The following is a 16919-nucleotide window of genomic DNA, read 5'->3' on the forward strand; positions in this document are numbered from 1 at the left end:
GGGCCCGGCCTCAGATCTGGGGAACACCGGACGTGCCCAAGTGTTACTTAAAGGTGGAAATTGATGCGATCCCTTGCTTAACCAGAGGGCCTCCCCGTCCCGCACCCCCCCCCAAAAAAAAAAACTGAGCAGAAGTCCACGGAGAGAGCGGGACGCGAGAACCTGCACCCGCAGATCTCGACCTAAGAATTCAACAGTGGGGACAGCTAGAGATCAAAGAAAGGGCCCTTCTCTTCCACCACACTTCCACCTCCAGCTCGGGGGTGAGGCCCAGGGTGCACCCCCACACCACCAGGCTGGGGAAGGCGTGCAATTGCGGAAGCCGACGGTTCCGCGTTGCCTTTTAAACGCTCTCCATCCCCCGCCTGGAGGTGTTCACGGCCCCTTTAAGGCGCGGGGCATTGTGGGTGCGGGGAGTGGAATTTTGGAACGAAATGTAGCAAAGAGAGTACAGTAGTAAGAGTAACCGCGTAGGTGCTGCCGGCCGAGGGGGTGCGCCGGAGCGGCCCGGACTCCACACCCCGCTTTCCATCGCAAGGGATCTCAGTCCATCAGAGCAGCGGAGGGAGGCGGCGCGCGAGGACCCGCCCCGGCCCGGTCCACGTTCTCCCCAGGAAGCTGGACTCTATGGGGCGGGACCCCGAGAGAGACTGAGCAGAACCTGGAGCCAGCCCCGCACCCTTGCACTTCCAACCAGGGGCGCCCCGGGAGCACTCCCCGTGGGCGCGCCGCCCGCCCTCCGCGCAGCCATGAGGTGAGCCCCGAACCCCCCAGCCCGGTTCCAGCCGGGCGCCGGCTCCGCGCCCCGCCTTTGTCCCCCTCCCCCCCGGCTCGTTCAGGGCTGGATTTAGGGGGACACCGGGCTTCGGGCGTCCCAACTCTGAGCCGATGCCTCCTGGAGCGATCTGCAAATATCGACACCCCAAAGGCTTGAGGCGGCGCCGGCTGAGGGTCTCCCGGTGGCTTTCAGGTTTAGGGGCGCTCTCGGGACTCAGAACCTGAAGACTTTTGGGGGAGCACCTCCGAGTTGGCGGATAGGTAGAAGCATCCGGTGTAAGCGGGGCTCAGAGTTACCGCCCCAAACTCCAGTCCAGGTCTTGGGGAGGTAGTGGGAGGCTGGCTTGAGAAGCCGAGCTCTGAAACTCTGAGCCTCGGGTAGTGGTCTTGGGACCCCTGCGTCTGGGTGCTGGATGGGTGTCCCAGAGCGGGACCGCGGTCCTTAACTTCGGGGGTACTTCTTGATGCCTCTACATTTGGGGGACACGGAGGTTCTCCTGTGGAGAGGGTTTTGCGAATCTGATCCACAGGGCCTGGAGGGTCTGGATGGGACTCCTCAACCCCTAGGTACCCAGGCTGGGTCCTAGGGCCCGGGAGCACTCCAGGCCCGGGGGCGACTCCCGGGCCAGAGGGCGGCTCTGGTCCCCCCCCCAACCTGGTGGCCCGGGAGGGAGGGGGCGCGGCAGCTGGGGGAGGGGGGCCTTTGTCTTCCTGACTCACCTGTCGAGACAGCTGGTGTGGGGGGCGGGCCCCCGAGTGAGCTTTGTGGGCCAGCTGCTTTCCCCACATCACGGCCCCTCCCCCTGGGCTCAGTGTCGCCCGGTGTCACCCCCCCCTTCCCCAAGCCGTGGGATTGGAGGAGGGGGCGCTGGAAAGCGTCAAGGTCACACACAGCCTTCTCCCTCAGGGACCCAGGCTTACCAGCTTCTTCCAGCTCTCTTCTCAGGAATTTAATCCTGGGGGTGGGGGGACCTAGGGATCTTTTTTTTAAATTAATGTGTTCCCTGGACCTGCCCTGAACTCCTGGGCTCACCTGAGGGCGGGGCTGGGCCGGCAGAGGCCTCCCCTCAGCCCCCCCAATAATCTCTCCCTTGGGGCTACATCTTGACAATACTATCTCCCTTCCTCCACTTTGGCAGGCACTTCCTGCCCCAAAGCCCCTGGCTAGAGGAGGAGTCTCCTGGGGACAGTTTGGGCTTAACCCCGTGTGCACGACCTCCACTCTTGCCCTCTGACATCAGGGTGACATTCCTCTCCAGGACCCTGAGCGAGGACCCCTCCCTCCCTCACACGTCTGTCCCTTGGCATGTGGGAGTGTTGGGATCTGGAGCTGGAAGGGGACATGGAGACACCCTGAAGACTTCCTGCCTGTCCTTCCCTCCCCCCTGGGAGTGCTGTCCCCCGAAAGGGGGTCAGTTCCTCCACCCGCCGCCCACCCCCCACTCTCCTCTCCTGCTGCCCCCAGCCCTGCCCCTCCCCCACCCGTTTCCGGTCCCAGGCCCGGTGGAAGGCGGATGGCGGATGTCCGAGTTAGTGCCGCCTCACTCGCTGAGACCGTAAAAGGGCAGGAGCAACGTCTAGGCCGGCCCCCTGCACCCTCACCCCCAGCCCCGGTCCTCCTGCAGCCCGCCCCCAGCTGGCTGTGACCCGGGACAGACCTCCCTCCCCTGAGGGTGGCCACAAGTGGACCTGGTCCCCCACCCTCTTAAGAGAGGGTCTCCCTTGTCCTTGGTCACTTGCTGGGCTGTGTTACTTTAATCCTAGGACAGCTAGGATTAAAAGAGAGAGACCCATCCCCTTTTCCCAGCTGGGTAAACTGAGGCCCTGAAACCGAGGAGCCGGGGTCCAGGGCCCTCAGAGGTTCTTGTGCTGTGTTGGGGAAGGGGGAGGACTGGTTTGTCTGGGGACAGCCCTGGGGCAGTGGGAACGGAGGTAGTTGAGATGGAAAATTACAAGATATGGTTCTTTTTCTCCCAGTTTGACAAATATTTGTCGAGTGTCTGCTGCATCCGGGAGCTGGGAAGGCAGAGAAGGGGTCAGAGGTCTGAAGGCTCTTGGGCAGACAGCGTTCTGAAAGCACTTGGGTTCATTCCTTTCCTCTTGCAATAATAACAGAAGCAGCGACTGTTATTTTAGTTTGAAATGTCGAGGCCGGTTCAGTCACACATCTTTGTGCCAGGCGCTGTAATACGGGTCTGGTTCCGTTTAAACCTCCACCACAGTTAAGTATGATGCTAGTCCAAGCTTGTGTCCCGGTCTTGCCCCCATTTTACAGGTAGTAAAACTGAGCCACAGAGACGTTAGAGAAATGGCCTGTTTAAAGTTTAACAGTTTGGGAGTACAGTGTGGTGACTCATGCTTGTAACGGTAGCACTTGGAGCTACCACTTGGAGGCCAGCTTGGGCTACTGAGTCCCTGTCTCAAAAATAAATCTATAAAGTCAAACAGTTTGGAGGTGGTAACATTTGAATTTGTGCCCAGGACTGTTTAAGTCTAGTGGTATTATAGAAAAAGAAAAATAGAACCATTTGTGGTGGGGGGTGTTTTGTTTTTGTACAAATAACACATTCACTTTTAAAAAACATTTTTCCCCCAAAGTCATTCTCTGCTACTTAGCAAGTTTGAGGCCAGCCTGGGCTACAGAGTAAGTTCTAGCTCAGCCTGGGCTACACTGAGCCTGTTTCAGTAAGCCAACCTCCTAGGCAAGCACCTTTGCCTTCCTGTTCACTTAGGAGCAACTGAGGCCCACCGGATGGGGTAAAATGAACCCCCCAAAACTCCATAGACAGAACTTGACCTGTCTGCAAGCCTGCTTCAGGGGTGTGTGTGTGTGTGTGTGTGTGTGTGTGTGTGTGTGTGTGTGTGGAGTATGTGGAGTTTCATGGTGTGCCTGCTTCAGGATGGGTGTGTGTGTGTGTGTGTGTGTGTGTGTGTGTGTGTGTGAAGTGTCAATGGTGCAAGGAGCTGGTGAGGTAAGGCTTGGGGGTTGCGGGCAGCGAAGGGAAGGGCCAGACTCAATGAGGAAGGTGCCTGAGCTTGCTGGGTCCCCTCCGTCCCCTCCCTCCCTCTTAGGACTCCCAGCTGCCAGGGTGGGGGGTGTCAGTTGCAGGGTTGTGGGTTCAGGCCTCCGTTGACCCCTTTTCTCCTTACAACAGACTCAGAGAGTGGAGGAATCCCAGGCTGGAAACTGGGGCTCCAGGAGTGAAGCTACACAGAGGGAGGGTGGGTCCGGAACCGGCCGCCCAGGGAGAAAAGAGACCCTAAAGAAAGGGGAGCCACTCACCCTGCTACCCCCATCCTGCCGAGGTCCTGGCTGTGGAATTTTCAGTTATTTTTCTTTTCTTAGGAAAAAAAAGAAGTTGTTTGTTTTTGCATTTATTTATTTTGGTGAGGATGTGCGTGTGCGAGGGATGTGGAGTTCAGAAGACAGCTGTGGGAGTCGGGTCTCTCCTTCCATCCACCGTGTGGGTTCTGGGGATCCATCTCAGGTCCTCGGGGTCACATGTGTGTCCCTCCTGTGGGGATTTTCCATTTCGGCTCCTTTTGGGGACAGTTGACACAGGGTCTCACCATGTAGCCCAGGCTGGCTTCAAGCCTACAGAGATCCTCCCGCTTTGCCTCCCAAGTACAAGATCACAGGCGTATGTTCTCTAGCCTGGAATACTTAGCCCTCTTTTATTTCCTCTGCTGAAGCATCGCGTCCCCAAGGATCCCTTTAAGAACCTAGCATGGTACTCAGCGCTCAGGAGTACTCAGCAGTTGTAACGAGCAGACTCAGCAGGAGCCGCTGACATCTGAGGGTCAACGGGGACTCTGTTCCAGGCTTTGGGTCCGGTTTCCACTCGCGGCACTCAGCAAACTGATGATCTAGCCTGAGGCCTAGCCTCTGACAGATGCTGAAGCGCAGGCACAGAGAGGTGAAGACGCTTGGCAGAGATCACACAGCGCGGGGAGGCTCCCTTTTGAACCGTGTGCTCCTCGACTCCTAACCTCACTGAAAGATGAGAAAACAGTGGGGGTGATACTTTTAAAAAAGGCAGAGTGTGACCGAGTGTGGCTCAAAGGGGTGCTGCTTTTAAAAAAGGTGGTGGCTGACACAGCCAGCTTCTCAGGTGACAAGGGCCAGAGGGAAAAAACTTCCAAGTTTTCACGCTTTTGACCTGGTTTACTCTTTCTTAACCTTTTCTTTTTCTGTTTTGAGGATTTTTTAAAAAAATCATTTAGTTTGGGGTTGGGGATTTAGCTCAGTGGTAGGCCCTGGGTTCGGTCCTCAGCTCTGAAAAAAAAAAAAAGAAATCATTTAGTTTGATTTCAGGTGTGTGATGGTCAGAGGACAGCTTGTGGGAGTCCGTTCTTCTCCCTTCCGCCAATGTGGGTTCCCGGGATCGAACTCAAGGCCTGGCAAGCACCGTCGATCGCCAGCCCTAGTCTGGCATTTATTTGAGGCCAGGTTGCACTGTGTGGCACCAGGCTGGCCTCGAACTTGAGATTCCCCCTTGCCTCTGCCCCTAGGACGATGATGGGCTCCGGCCCCATCCAGCTGAGGCCAGTTCTGGTTTTTGTTTTATCGTGAGCTTAAGTTGCAAGGGTGTCTCCAAAGACTGTGGAGCAGGAAGGATTGCTGAGGTGTGCAGATGAGGTGGAGGGCTTCTGGGACGGGAGGGCATCTAGGCAGAGCTGGGGTGTGCAAGCGGAGGGGGGATACGGCAGTGAGAACAGGCGACCTCACCAGCCTTGGAGTCACCGCGGACAGGGACACTCTGAGATTGGGTCGTCACAGAGTCCTTCTCCAAAGGGTGGGACCGAGCTCAGGTTCAGGCAGCCAGCAGTGTCCTGTCTGGACCAGAGGACCGGAGCCAGGGCAGACAGGGCAGGACCACCTGGGAGGCCAAAGTGCACCTGGGTGGGGCCGTGATACCCTGGGCATCTGGCCAGAGTCTGCCCTGGGTGTGGGCGGCAGGTGTGGGTGAGGCTTTAACCCTGCCCTGCCAAGGGTGCCTGAGCCAGAAACAGTCCCTGAAGCTATGCTTGTTTCCAATGATGCCTGATACGTGGGTAGAACCCACAGCTCTGTGGTTAAGACTGGGACCTGGGAGCCATCCGGCTTAGGAGCCTGCCTCTGCCGCTGCGGGGCTGGCTGTGTGACTGCGGGTGGGACACTCAACTTCTCTGGGCCCTCTGTGCTGCACCCTGGGAGAACAGCATCCATCCTGAAGGGTGGCAGTGGGAACCAAGTGAGGGACTTGGGAAGGCTCGAGGCATGGGCCCAGCTAAAGGCCTTTTGATAGAGGAGCAACGTGCATGCAGAGTTGGGGTGCCAGGCTCAGTCTGCAGTGCAGGGGCCTGCCTGCCAAGGGGCTTTCCCCGCAGAACTCTCACTGCATAGCGACACACCCCAGACCCCAGCCCAGCCATTGTGGGGTACAGTTTCTCTCCCCTGGAAACCACAAACTTCTTCTTTTCAGGAAAAAGCCTAGTGGGGGTGGGGTGAGCTCCCCCCACTTCCCCTGTCTGGTGGGGGGGTGGGGCCTAAGCTCCCTCCACTTCCCCTGTCTGTGTGTGACCTTGGCCAAGTTACTTCCTGTCTGGAGCCTTAGTGCCTGCCCTGGAGGAGAACTGGACCTTCCAGGAGGGCAGGTTTTGGGGTGGGGGAGAGGGTCTTGTGTGATGGAGATGTTCAGGGTACCCTAGTACTGACAGTACTGAGGACTCAGTACTGACTGGTTGAGTACATGGTGCCCCAGTGCTGACAGTGACCAAGCACTCAGTACCCCAGTGCTTGCTGAATGACAGAGCGCTCAGTGTATACTAGGTACTGTGCCCAGTCCTTTTTAGTAATTAGACTCATTCCTCCCTCTCAAGGCCTTTGGAAGGGAGGGAGGGCCCATCATGTCTTCCCTAAGTGACAGGTATGGGGATGAGCTCTCTGGGCCATATGGAAGAAAGCTTCGGTGGCGGGGGTCTGACCTAGGTCTGTGGTGTCCCACTCCAAATCTGAGCTGCGTTTTGCCCTGTCAGCCGGTGGCTCTCCTCAGCTCTGCCTGGCCCCCAGGCTGGGCCGGCTGCTCCGCGAGGTGTTCCTGCCAGCACAGGTTTGTCCCCGGCACTGGAACACACTGGTGGCAGGGAGATCTGTCTGGGACACCGCTGTGTCTCCATCCCCAGCCACAGGGCGTGACTGCAGCCAGGAATGTGAGCCAAATGGCTGTGTGTGCCCCGGGGAACCAGAAGGACCAGGTGGCCGGTAAAAGCAGCCTCTGGGGAAGCTCACCAGGGTCCTGGAAGCTTTCCTCACACTTCCTGCCCTCTGACCTCAGCTTCCTCCTCTGACCTGAGCCAAGAGCAGAGGCGAGGTTGGAGACATGGTAGGGACCGGGAAACTGAGGCCAGCCTGGGGCTGTTCTTACCTCACTTCTTGGCTGTCTGCTGGTCCCGGCATCTCTGCCTTTTCTAGTCAGCTTGTACTCACTTTGGATTAAGGCTCTAGAGGCTGAGCCCAGGACCCTGAGCAAGCCGCCTGGTCCTCAACTCAAGCCCTCTGAGGCCTACCTTATCTTTCTTTCTGCCTCTTCCTGTGTGCAGCCTGCCCGTTCATCTCTTCCCCACAGTGCGCTCATCTGTCAGCCTGTATCTTTTGTTTTTTTTTAAATAGTACTGTGGATTCAACCAAGGGCCTTGAGCAAGCTGGGCAACCTTGAGCATTCTACCACTGAGCCACACCCCAGCCCCTCACTGGGGATTCTAGGCAGGGGCTCTACCACTGAGTCACACCCCAGCCCCTCACTGAGGGATTCTAGGCAGGGGCTCTACCACTGAGCCACACCCCCAGCCCCTCACTGGGGGATTCTAGGCAGGGGCTCTACCACTGAGACACACCCCCAGCCCCTCACTGAGGGATTCTAGGCAGGGGCTCTACCACTGAGACACACCCCCAGCCCCTCACTGGGGGATTCTAGGCAGGGGCTCTACCACTGAGCCACACCCCAGCCCCTCACTGGGGGATTCTAGGCAGGGGCTCTACCACTGAGCCACACCCCCAGCCCCTCACTGGGGGATTCTAGGCAGGGGCTCTACCACTGAGCCACACCCCCGGCCCCTCACTGGGGGGTTCTAGGCAGGGGCTCTACCACTGAGCCACACCCCCAGCCCCTCACTGGGGGACCTATGTGCAAATCAGTTTTCTGCTTCTACTGTATGGGTCCAGGAGATTGCGCTGGGATCATCAGTTTGGTGTCGGGCACCTTTTTGTTTTATGTTTTTTTTTATCTGCTGAGCTATCTCTCTGAGCCACGCTTTGTCTTCTGATTTTTCTCCCTTTAATATCTTCTTGCTGTGTGCCACCCTCTCCTGGTGTCCCGCTCCGCCTGGGCCTCTGGGGAGGATGTCTGAATCCGCCGACCCCGGACCGTCTCTCTGTCTCTCTCCCTCCCGTTCTTGTCACGCCTTGCGGGGACCCACATGGAGAGCGTGACCGGCCCCTGTGCGTTCTCTCCTCGCAGCGAAACGGTCGTCTGTTCCAGCCGGGCTACCGTGATGGTGTATGATGACAGCAGTAAGCGATGGGTGCCTGCCGGCACCGGTGCGCAGGCCTTCAGCCGAGTCCAGATCTACCACAACCCCACCGCCAACGCCTTCCGCGTCGTCGGCCGCAAGATGCAGCCGGACCAGCAGGTGCAGGCTCCCTCCCTCCGTCCCCTGCCCCTCTGTCTCCTTGCCACCGAGCACCCGTCACCTACCCGCTCCCTTTTGTAGGTGGTTATCAACTGTGCCATCGTCCGGGGTGTCAAGTACAATCAGGCCACTCCCATCTTCCATCAGTGGCGGGATGCCCGGCAGGTCTGGGGCCTCAACTTCGGCAGCAAGGAGGACGCAGCCCAGTTTGCAGCTGGCATGGCCAGTGCCCTAGAGGCCTTGGAAGGTTAGATGGGCGGGTGGGACCGTGTTGGGGCTCGCACTTTTAATCCTTGCACTTGGGAGGCTGAGGCAGAAGGATTGTCACAAGTCCCAGGCCAGCCTGGATGACATAGCCAGGCCCCGTCACGAATAAATAAGTCAGTAAAATCAGACTGGGAACAGCGATCTGTAGGTAGAGAGCTCACCCAGACTGCGTAAAGCTCCGAGTTCAGTCCCCGTCACTGCATAAACTAGGCCTGGTACCACATGCCTGTCAACTCCAGTGCTTGGCAGGTGGAGGATGATGAGATTGAGGCCATCCTCAGCTACACAGCAAGGTTGAGACCAGCCTGAGCTACGTAAGACTATCTTTAAAAAAAAGTGTATGTGTGTGTGTATGTGCGCATATATGTGCGTGCACATAAGTGTATGTGCATATATGTGTGCGTGCACATGCTGGGGGTCTGGAGAGATGGTTCGGTGCTTAAGAGCATTTACTGCTCTTCCAGAGGACCTGAGTTTGATTCTCAGCTCCCATGTGGTGAGTGGCTCACAGTCCCTAAGGTCTGACATCTTCTGGCCTTTGTGGGGACTAGGCACACGTGTGGTTCACAGACATATATATGTAGGCAAAGCACCCATACACTTAATTCTTTTTAAATGAGGGTTGGGGTGAGTGCTGGGAAGCCTGAAGCTGCCATCCTGCACTTGGGGGCTTGGGTCTGCCTATCTGTAAGTCAGCTAACCCATGAACATCATGGAAAACTCCCGTGACAATTGTCCATGCCCAGTGTGTGCCGAGGTGTGATCCCATGTTCCCTGTGATCATGTGCTGGACCAAGATGTCTGTCTGTCCAGCCTCCACCATGTTCCCCGTGTTGGTCATGGTGGCACATCCTTGCAATATGAGCCTTTGAGGTGAGGCAGATGGAGAGTTCTGGGCCAGCTTGGGCTACATAGCCAGATTTGGTGTAAAACAAAGTCCACAGGGAGCATGCTATGGCGAAGGGTCGGTGGTACAGGCTTGCCCAGTGTGTGCCAGACCCTGGGTACCATCCCAGTTCACCGTGTGCTGTTTCTTCTTCTTTAAAGTTTGTAAATTACATTGATCCATTTAGTGTGTGCGCACACTGGGCTCTGGTGTTTGTGCGGAAGAGAGAGATCAGCTGGTGGGAGTGTTCTGTTCTTCCACTGTGTGGGCCAGGGACTGAACTCGGGTCTCCAGGCCCAGCAGCAGCTGCCTTACCCCCCAGGAGTCGGCTTTCCTATTTATTTCTTTGTTTTGAGACAGGGCTTCTCTACATAGCTGGCCTGGAACTCACAGAGCTCCATGTGCCTCTGCCTCCCTAGTGCTGGGATTAAAGGTCTATGCCACTGTGCCTGGTTACATGGTATTTCTTACTTTTTCAAAACTATTCAACTCACAGGATGGGGGTGGTGGTGATGTGATGTATGGGTCTAGTACTGGGAACAGGACTCCTTTTATTTATTTTTTTTAAGTTCCCTAATGAGGCCAAGACTGTCATTTTTTTTTTTTTTTTGAGGTGCTGGAGACTGAACGAGGGGCCTTGGGCTCTACCACTAAGCCAGGCCCCCAGCCCCTCACTGGGGGATTCTAGGCAGGGGCTCTACCACTGAGCCACGCCTCCAGCCCCCTCCACAGCACTTTCAAGGTTGTGTCCTAGGTAGCTGTTCTGCTTTTTGTAGATTGACTGCGGTGTTGGCTTCACAGAGCCTTGTCAGTACTAATGGAATGGCTCACTCATTGTGTGTGCATGGAGAAATGTAATGAGAGGCACAGGCCTGAGTTCGTTCCCTCGGGGCTGGAAAAGTGATTGTTCCTGCAGATTTCCAGCCTGCATGGCCTAGTGACTAGTGGCACTTGTGTGTCCCAGCAGCACCCACCTCGCCGCACCTCAGGCCCAGGAGGCTGCTCCTTGCTGTCTCTCCTGTGTGCTACCCCCTATGGAAGGATGTTAGGGTCTCTGGTTCAGTGGGATGGCATCATCATGAGGGGAGGGGAGACTGAGGAGGGGAGAGCTCCCACATTCTCACTGTGGTTTCCCTTCACCTTCCAGGAGGTGGGCCTCCCCTGGCCCCAGCACCCCCTGCCTGGTCTGCACAGAATGGCCCCTCCCCAGAGGACCAGGAACAACAGAAAAGGTGGGGACCCTCCCTCCCTTTAGGGTGTTCCATAGCTCCCGGAGTTCAGAACCCTGCCAGCTTTCACCTTCTAGAAGGTCCAAGGTCCAAGGGTCTAGAAGCAAGCAGCATTCAGACACCACTCCCCAAGCTCCCAGAGTTCAAGGAATGTACTGCAAAGCTGGGCCTGGCAGCTCACACCTGTCTGTCATCAGTTCACAGGATGCAGAGGCAGGAGGATTGATGAGAGTTTGAGGCTAGCCTGGGCTACAGAGTGAATTCCAGGCTGCCTTGGAAATCAGTATGAGACCCTGTTATAGTAAAATAACCCCTTGCTGGATTTGTTGGAGCATACCTTTAATTCCAAACATTCAATGAAAGGTAGAGGCGGGCCCATCTGCAAGTTCAAATCCACCCTGGTCTACAGAGTAAGTTCCAGGCCAGCCGAGGCTACACAGTGAGACCCTGTCTCAATAGAGAAAAAAAGAAAAACTACCAGGCTGGAGAGATGGCTCAGAGGTTAAGAGCACTGACTGTTCTTCAAGAGGTCCTGAGTTCAATTCCCAGCAACCACATGGTGGCTCACACCCATCTGTAATGAGATCTGGTGCCCTCTTCTGGCCTGCAGTCATACATGCTGTATACATAATAAATAAATAAATCTTTGAAAAAAAAAAAAAAAAGAAAAAGAAAAACTACCATCCCCACCCCTAAGAATTTGATAAGAGAATGCACCATTCCAGCGCCCCGGACTCCGCACCCGGGTTCCACAGCTTTGAGACCCTTGGCTACTTTAAAATCAGCTATGTGTGACAGTTGAGAAGGCTTTCGTCCACCCCCATGGGTGCCTCCTGCCTCTTGTTCTCACCCCTCCTCCCTGGGCCCTTGGAAGGCAGATGTAGGAGAGAGCCGCTGGCCTCGCCGGTGACCTCTGAGAGAGGAACCAGAGGCTTCTGGCCCCGTGGCTAGTAGCTTGGTCTGGGTACTGAAGGCAGCTTCCTTTCCCCTGTACAGGCAGCCTGAGCACATGGAGCGCCGGGTCTCTAACGCAGGTAATGGCTCAACCTCTGGGTCACGGGGACCTCCCTGGAGGACCGGGTTGGGCAGGCCGGACAGAGAAGAAGGCTTCTCTCTCAGCAGTATCATTCTCTGTGTGTTTATTGCAGGAGGTCCACCTGCTCCCCCAGCGGGGGGTCCCCCTCCACCTCCAGGACCTCCCCCTCCTCCGGGGCCCCCTCCACCCCCGGGTCTTCCCCCATCAGGGGTATCTGCTGCAGGTCATGGAGCAGGGGGAGCCCCGCCCCCTGCACCCCCACTCCCTACAGCACAGGGCCCCAGTGGTGGGGGTTCCGGGGCCCCAGGCCTGGCGGCTGCCATTGCTGGAGCCAAACTCAGGAAAGTGAGCAAGGTGAGTGTCTGGGAGATGACGCCCCGAGGGGACAATGGGGGTGGTCAGAGTCCCCCAAAGGTGTCACAAGAGGCCTGGGAGGTCACCTGGCCTGCCTTTAAAGCCATGTCCCCTTTTTCATTCCTTCAGCAGGAGGAGGCCTCTGGGGGGCCCTTGGCCCCCAAAGCGGAGAGTAGTCGAAGCACTGGCGGGGGGCTTATGGAAGAGATGAACGCCATGCTGGCCCGGAGGTGAGCCTGGGGCCCTCGGGAGTCGGCCACACACAGCAGTTTGGGGGCTAGGCTTTTGGAGTGCCCATGGCGCTCCTTCCCCTCTCCCCTTGTGTCTAGCCCAGGCTAAACTCTGATCGCCGGGCCTCTCAGCCTGCTGCGTGCTGGGGTGGCAGTCCTGCCCGATGGTGACAGCCATGTCTGGGACACAGTGCTGGAGACTGTCGTCCTCCGAGGTGGCTCACAGACTGTAACATGCCCTGACTCTCAGTGTTAGGACCCTAGGCAATTCCACCTGGATGTTCTGGAAACCTTCTCACCCTTACAGTTCTTAGGATTTCCGGACGTGGGAATTGTGGGGGACCCTTCCAAATTCTAGAGGAACAATCTCTAAGCTGGATTTTCTTTATAAAAAATTTAAGTTTATTTTTATTCATCGTACGTATGAGTTTGCCCTTGGCACCTGGGAGGAGTCATTTCTCTCCTTTCACAGTGTGGGTTCTGGGAATTGAACTCATGTTGTCGGGCTTGGCAGCAAGCACCCTTACTCACTGAACCATCTCACTGGCCCTAAACTGGATTTTTTTGGGTGTTGTTGCTGTTCTCAGCCCTGGCTGGGCTGGAACTTGGAATGATTCTCCTGCCGTGGCCTCTCAATGCTGGGGTTACAGGCTTGTGCCATGCTGTTCTTATCTATTTTTGTTTTCTAAGACACTATGTAGACTAGGCTAGCTTTGAAGTCACAGAGATATGTCTGCCTCTCTAAAAAAAAAAAGAAAAAAATATTACATTTATTCAGTGTGTGTGTGGGGGGGCACATATTTGGAGATTAGAGGATAATCTGCAGGATTTAGTTCTCTGCTTTCAACTACATGGGTCCTTGGGATTAAATCGGGTGATCTGTCTGGGTGGCAAGCACCTCTGTCTGCTGGGCCGTCTCGCAGGCCCCTTCTTTAACTTCTCAGATTATTCTGGAATTGAACAGTGGGGAGGGGTGCTGTTGAGTGGCGGCCGTGAACTGTAGCTTGTTCTTGCTTGCCCCTCTGCAGAAGGAAAGCCACACAGGTTGGGGAGAAGCCCCCCAAAGACGACTCGGCCAGTGTAAGTCGGGGGCTCTTCCTGCTCTATATTCCTTAATATGTACCCTAGGGCAGGGAGGAGGTGTGACAGGGTTGTTCTGGCTTTGGACCTGGAGGAGGAACATTGTCATGGAAAGGGTGGTTTATGATACTTTTATTTACCGCCAGCAGGAGGAACCAGAGGCCCGAGTCCCCGCCCAGAGTGGTGAGTGACAGCTCTATGTAGCCATAGAAACTACAAATCCCAGGATGCATTGTTCTTGCTTTGAAAGCCCACTTGCATGGGAAACCTGTGAAAATAATTCTTGGGATTGTAGTTTTCTAAAATAGTTCTTTGACCTGGTGGGTTGGGTGGCGGTATATTTTGGTGAGGGGCAGTGCTTTTCTTGATCTTTCTGATCTGTTGCTCCCCCATCTACCCAGAATCTGTGCGGAGACCCTGGGAGAAGAACAGCACAACCTTGCCAAGGTAGACCAAATGTTGAACTTTTCTTTTGTACAAGAGGGATACAGTGTAACCTCTGGACAGTGCCCCTTTCTAACCTCATCCCTCTTCCACACCAACTCTTCCAGGATGAAGTCATCATCTTCTGTGACTACCTCCGAGGCCCACCCCTCTACCCCCAGCTCCAGTGATGACTCTGACTTGGAGAGGGTGAAGCAGGTAGCCTGGGGCAGCAGCTGTCATGATGCCCAGAGTGACAGACCTGGGTCCAGAATGGTTCAAGAGAAGGCTTAGAAACCTCAGTCTTCTAGTCTGAGAAAGGGAGATGGTGGGTGGGGCCCGGGAGGACAGTGCCTAAACAGGCCATACCATCTATCACTCGTTCCTGCTGAGTACCCACAATCCTCACTCAGCTCAGTGGCTCCAGCTATCCATCTCTAGTCAGAGTTGGCAGGAAACTGTACATTTGGCAAGCTTCTTACTGGATGCGCTCCAGCTTCTGCTGGCCCCAAAAATCTAGAATTCTTCTATAGAACGTCCCCATCATTTTTGTGACCTTGGCAATTGTGTCAAAGGATGAGGGTGGGAAGGGTTGTTGAACCAGCTTCCTCTGTCTTTTCAGTCAAAAAGAAAAGGAAGAAGGGCGCTCAGCAGAAGAGTGCCTAGCATCCCCCAGTGAGGGGCTGGGGTGTGGCTCAGTGGTAGAGCCCCTGCCTAGAATCCCCCAGTGGGGGGCTGGGGTGTGGCTCAGTGGTAGAGCTCCTGCCTAGAATCCCCCAGTGAGGGCCTGGGGTGTGGCTCAGTGGTAGAGCCCCTGCCTAGAATCCCCCAGTGGGGGGCTGGGGTGTGGCTCAGTGGTGGAGCCCCTGCCTAGAATCCCCCAGTGAGGGGCTGGGGTGTGGCTCAGTGGTAGAGCCCCTGCCTAGAATCCCCCAGTAAGGGCCTGGGGTGTGGCTCAGTGGTAGAGCCCCTGCCTAGAATCCCCCAGTGGGGGGCTGGGGTGTGGCTCAGTGGTGGAGCCCCTGCCTAGAATCCCCCAGTGAGGGGCTGGGGTGTGGCTCAGTGGTAGTATGCTTAGGTAGCATTTAAGATGCCCTAGGTTCCAATCCCTGTCCCTGCAAAAAAATGGGCCGTTATGATGGCTCAGCAGATAAAGGTGCTGTGCCGGTCTTGACAACCTGAGTTCCATCCGCAGAACCTCCACTGGTAGAAGGAGTGAACTAATTCTCCCTCAAGCGCATGCATATACGGGTACAAGCAAACACACAAAATTTGTTAAAGAACTTGAGAAAAGTTGAAATAAGAGAGGAGGTCACTGCTTCTGCGAGTCCAGGTCCCCTCTTGATTGTTTCTCAGGAGCTTCTGGAAGAGGTGCGGAAGGAGCTGCAGAAGATGAAAGAGGAAATAATCGAAGGTGAGGCTCCTCTGTTCTAGTGCGGCATTTCCAAGGGCCTTGTGTCCCTGGAGGAGCCTGCCTTGGAAGGGGAGGGGCAGAGACTGGCCTGAATTCTTCCTCCTTCTTCCTTCCAGCCTTTGTCCAGGAGCTGAGGAAGCGGGGTTCGCCTTGACCACGGGGACCCAGAAGACCCATTTCTCCTTCTGCGCTTCCCCCCTGGCGCCTGCTTCCCCTGCCTCAACTTGACTGTACACCAGAAGGCATTCTCCCTCACTGTCTCCCACTCGGAAGACCCCAGAGGGTGTGGCTTCCTGGTGCCATGGCCACACCCATGCTGGCTGCTGATTGGCTAAGGAGGTCCCGCCCCTTTGTTCCCTTTGGTCCTTCCCCTCTGCCGTCCCCTTGGGGCTGGTTCCTCTGCTGGGGATGTATTGTAACCCCACAGTGAGGAAGGAAGGAGGGATCTCACCTTCCCTTGTTCTGGATTCACTTTAACGCTTTAATGCCTTGGATTTTTTTTTTTAAGAAAAAAAATATATATATATATTTGGGTTTATGGGGGGGAGGGAAATTTTTTTTCTCTTTGGTTTTGATAAAATGGGGTGTGGGAGTTTTTAAATGCTATAACCCCAGGCTTATCCCATTGGAGGAAGCTATGTAAGAGGGGAGGTATCCCAGCAGGTGGGAGGGATTTCCCTCACCCGAGGAACACCTCCCCCTTTGCCTTGGCTCCTCCCTCTTTTCTATGAGGAATTAAGATTCTTTAACGTTTTTTGGAACCTCAGTTTTGTGGTTTTTTTATTTGGGTTAGGATTTCAGGGTCCAGACCATTTTTGCCCTCTGGGAAGATGAAGTCAGGGGAAGGAGAAGAGGAAAAATAGGTCCTCCGACTTCCACACCTTAGCTTCGTGGACACGGGCCCTCGCTGAATAAATCTGCGGTTTTTATAAACGTGAAGGTCTCTGGAGTGACTTGGAAGAGGGGGGTTCCTGCCAGCTGTGGGGACCCTTGCAAGGATGCCATGGCCCTCCGCCTCCTGCTTCCCTGCCTCCTGCTTCCCCTGTCTATCATCCACACTCCTGGTTCTCGCCCTCCCCTCTGTGGTCCTCCAGCGGGCCTCCTCCATCCTAGTGTTGGGGCTGTGTGTCCCTTAAGTCCCTGAACTCTGGGAAAGGTCTCAGAAGATGACTGCCTCCACGCCACTGGTAGTCCCCTCCCCAAGTTCTCTCCTAATGACACTTCTTCCCGCTCAGCACATGATGGTTTGAGACACACTCTAACCTGGGGCTCCTTTAATTATAAAACATTTAAAATATTAAAAAAAAAAATAGAAGTCAAAGCTCAAAGGCCACCCCTTTGTGGCCCAGTGGGTTAGTAAATGAGTGGGTAAGGGAGTAAATTGGTCTTCTGGGATGTTCCATTTGGTCAGAGGTGAGGCTGTCCGCCTTATTTTAAGTGGCTTTTGCCTGGAAGACCAAAGGTGTGGTGTGTGTGTGTGTGTCCCTGAGAATGCTGGGAAACGTGGGTGGTGGTGGCGGCGGACGGAGGTGTGGTACTGGCCCACGTGTTA

At 55.6% G+C, this 16919-nt stretch overlaps 1 protein-coding gene across 5 annotated transcripts; it reads left to right on the forward strand.

Moving 5' to 3' along the window:
• Window positions 1-424: 424 nt before the first annotated feature.
• On the forward strand, window positions 425-16306 carry Vasp (vasodilator stimulated phosphoprotein). Of its 5 annotated transcripts, XR_009383248.1 has the most exons (14): window positions 426-754; window positions 8277-8448; window positions 8530-8695; window positions 10749-10833; window positions 11827-11864; window positions 11979-12220; window positions 12350-12450; window positions 13479-13530; window positions 13677-13713; window positions 13932-13977; window positions 14082-14172; window positions 15310-15367; window positions 15484-15706; window positions 16161-16306. XR_009383248.1 is itself a non-coding variant. In XM_059280753.1 (13 exons), exons 1-13 carry the CDS (start codon window positions 750-752, stop codon window positions 15519-15521), a joined length of 1128 nt encoding a protein of 375 aa, XP_059136736.1. In that variant the 5' UTR covers window positions 425-749; the 3' UTR covers window positions 15522-16306. The 5 variants fall into 5 exon arrangements, 4 of the variants coding, with proteins under 4 accessions (XP_059136736.1, XP_059136718.1, XP_059136743.1 ...); XM_059280753.1 differs by having other exon boundaries at window positions 425-754; window positions 12353-12450; window positions 15484-16306; XM_059280735.1 differs by having other exon boundaries at window positions 15484-16306.
• Window positions 16307-16919: the final 613 nt, after the last annotated feature.

This window comes from Peromyscus eremicus, chromosome 1 (genome assembly GCF_949786415.1).
Source record: "Peromyscus eremicus chromosome 1, PerEre_H2_v1, whole genome shotgun sequence".
In the NCBI taxonomy this organism is placed as follows: domain Eukaryota; kingdom Metazoa; phylum Chordata; class Mammalia; order Rodentia; family Cricetidae; genus Peromyscus; species Peromyscus eremicus.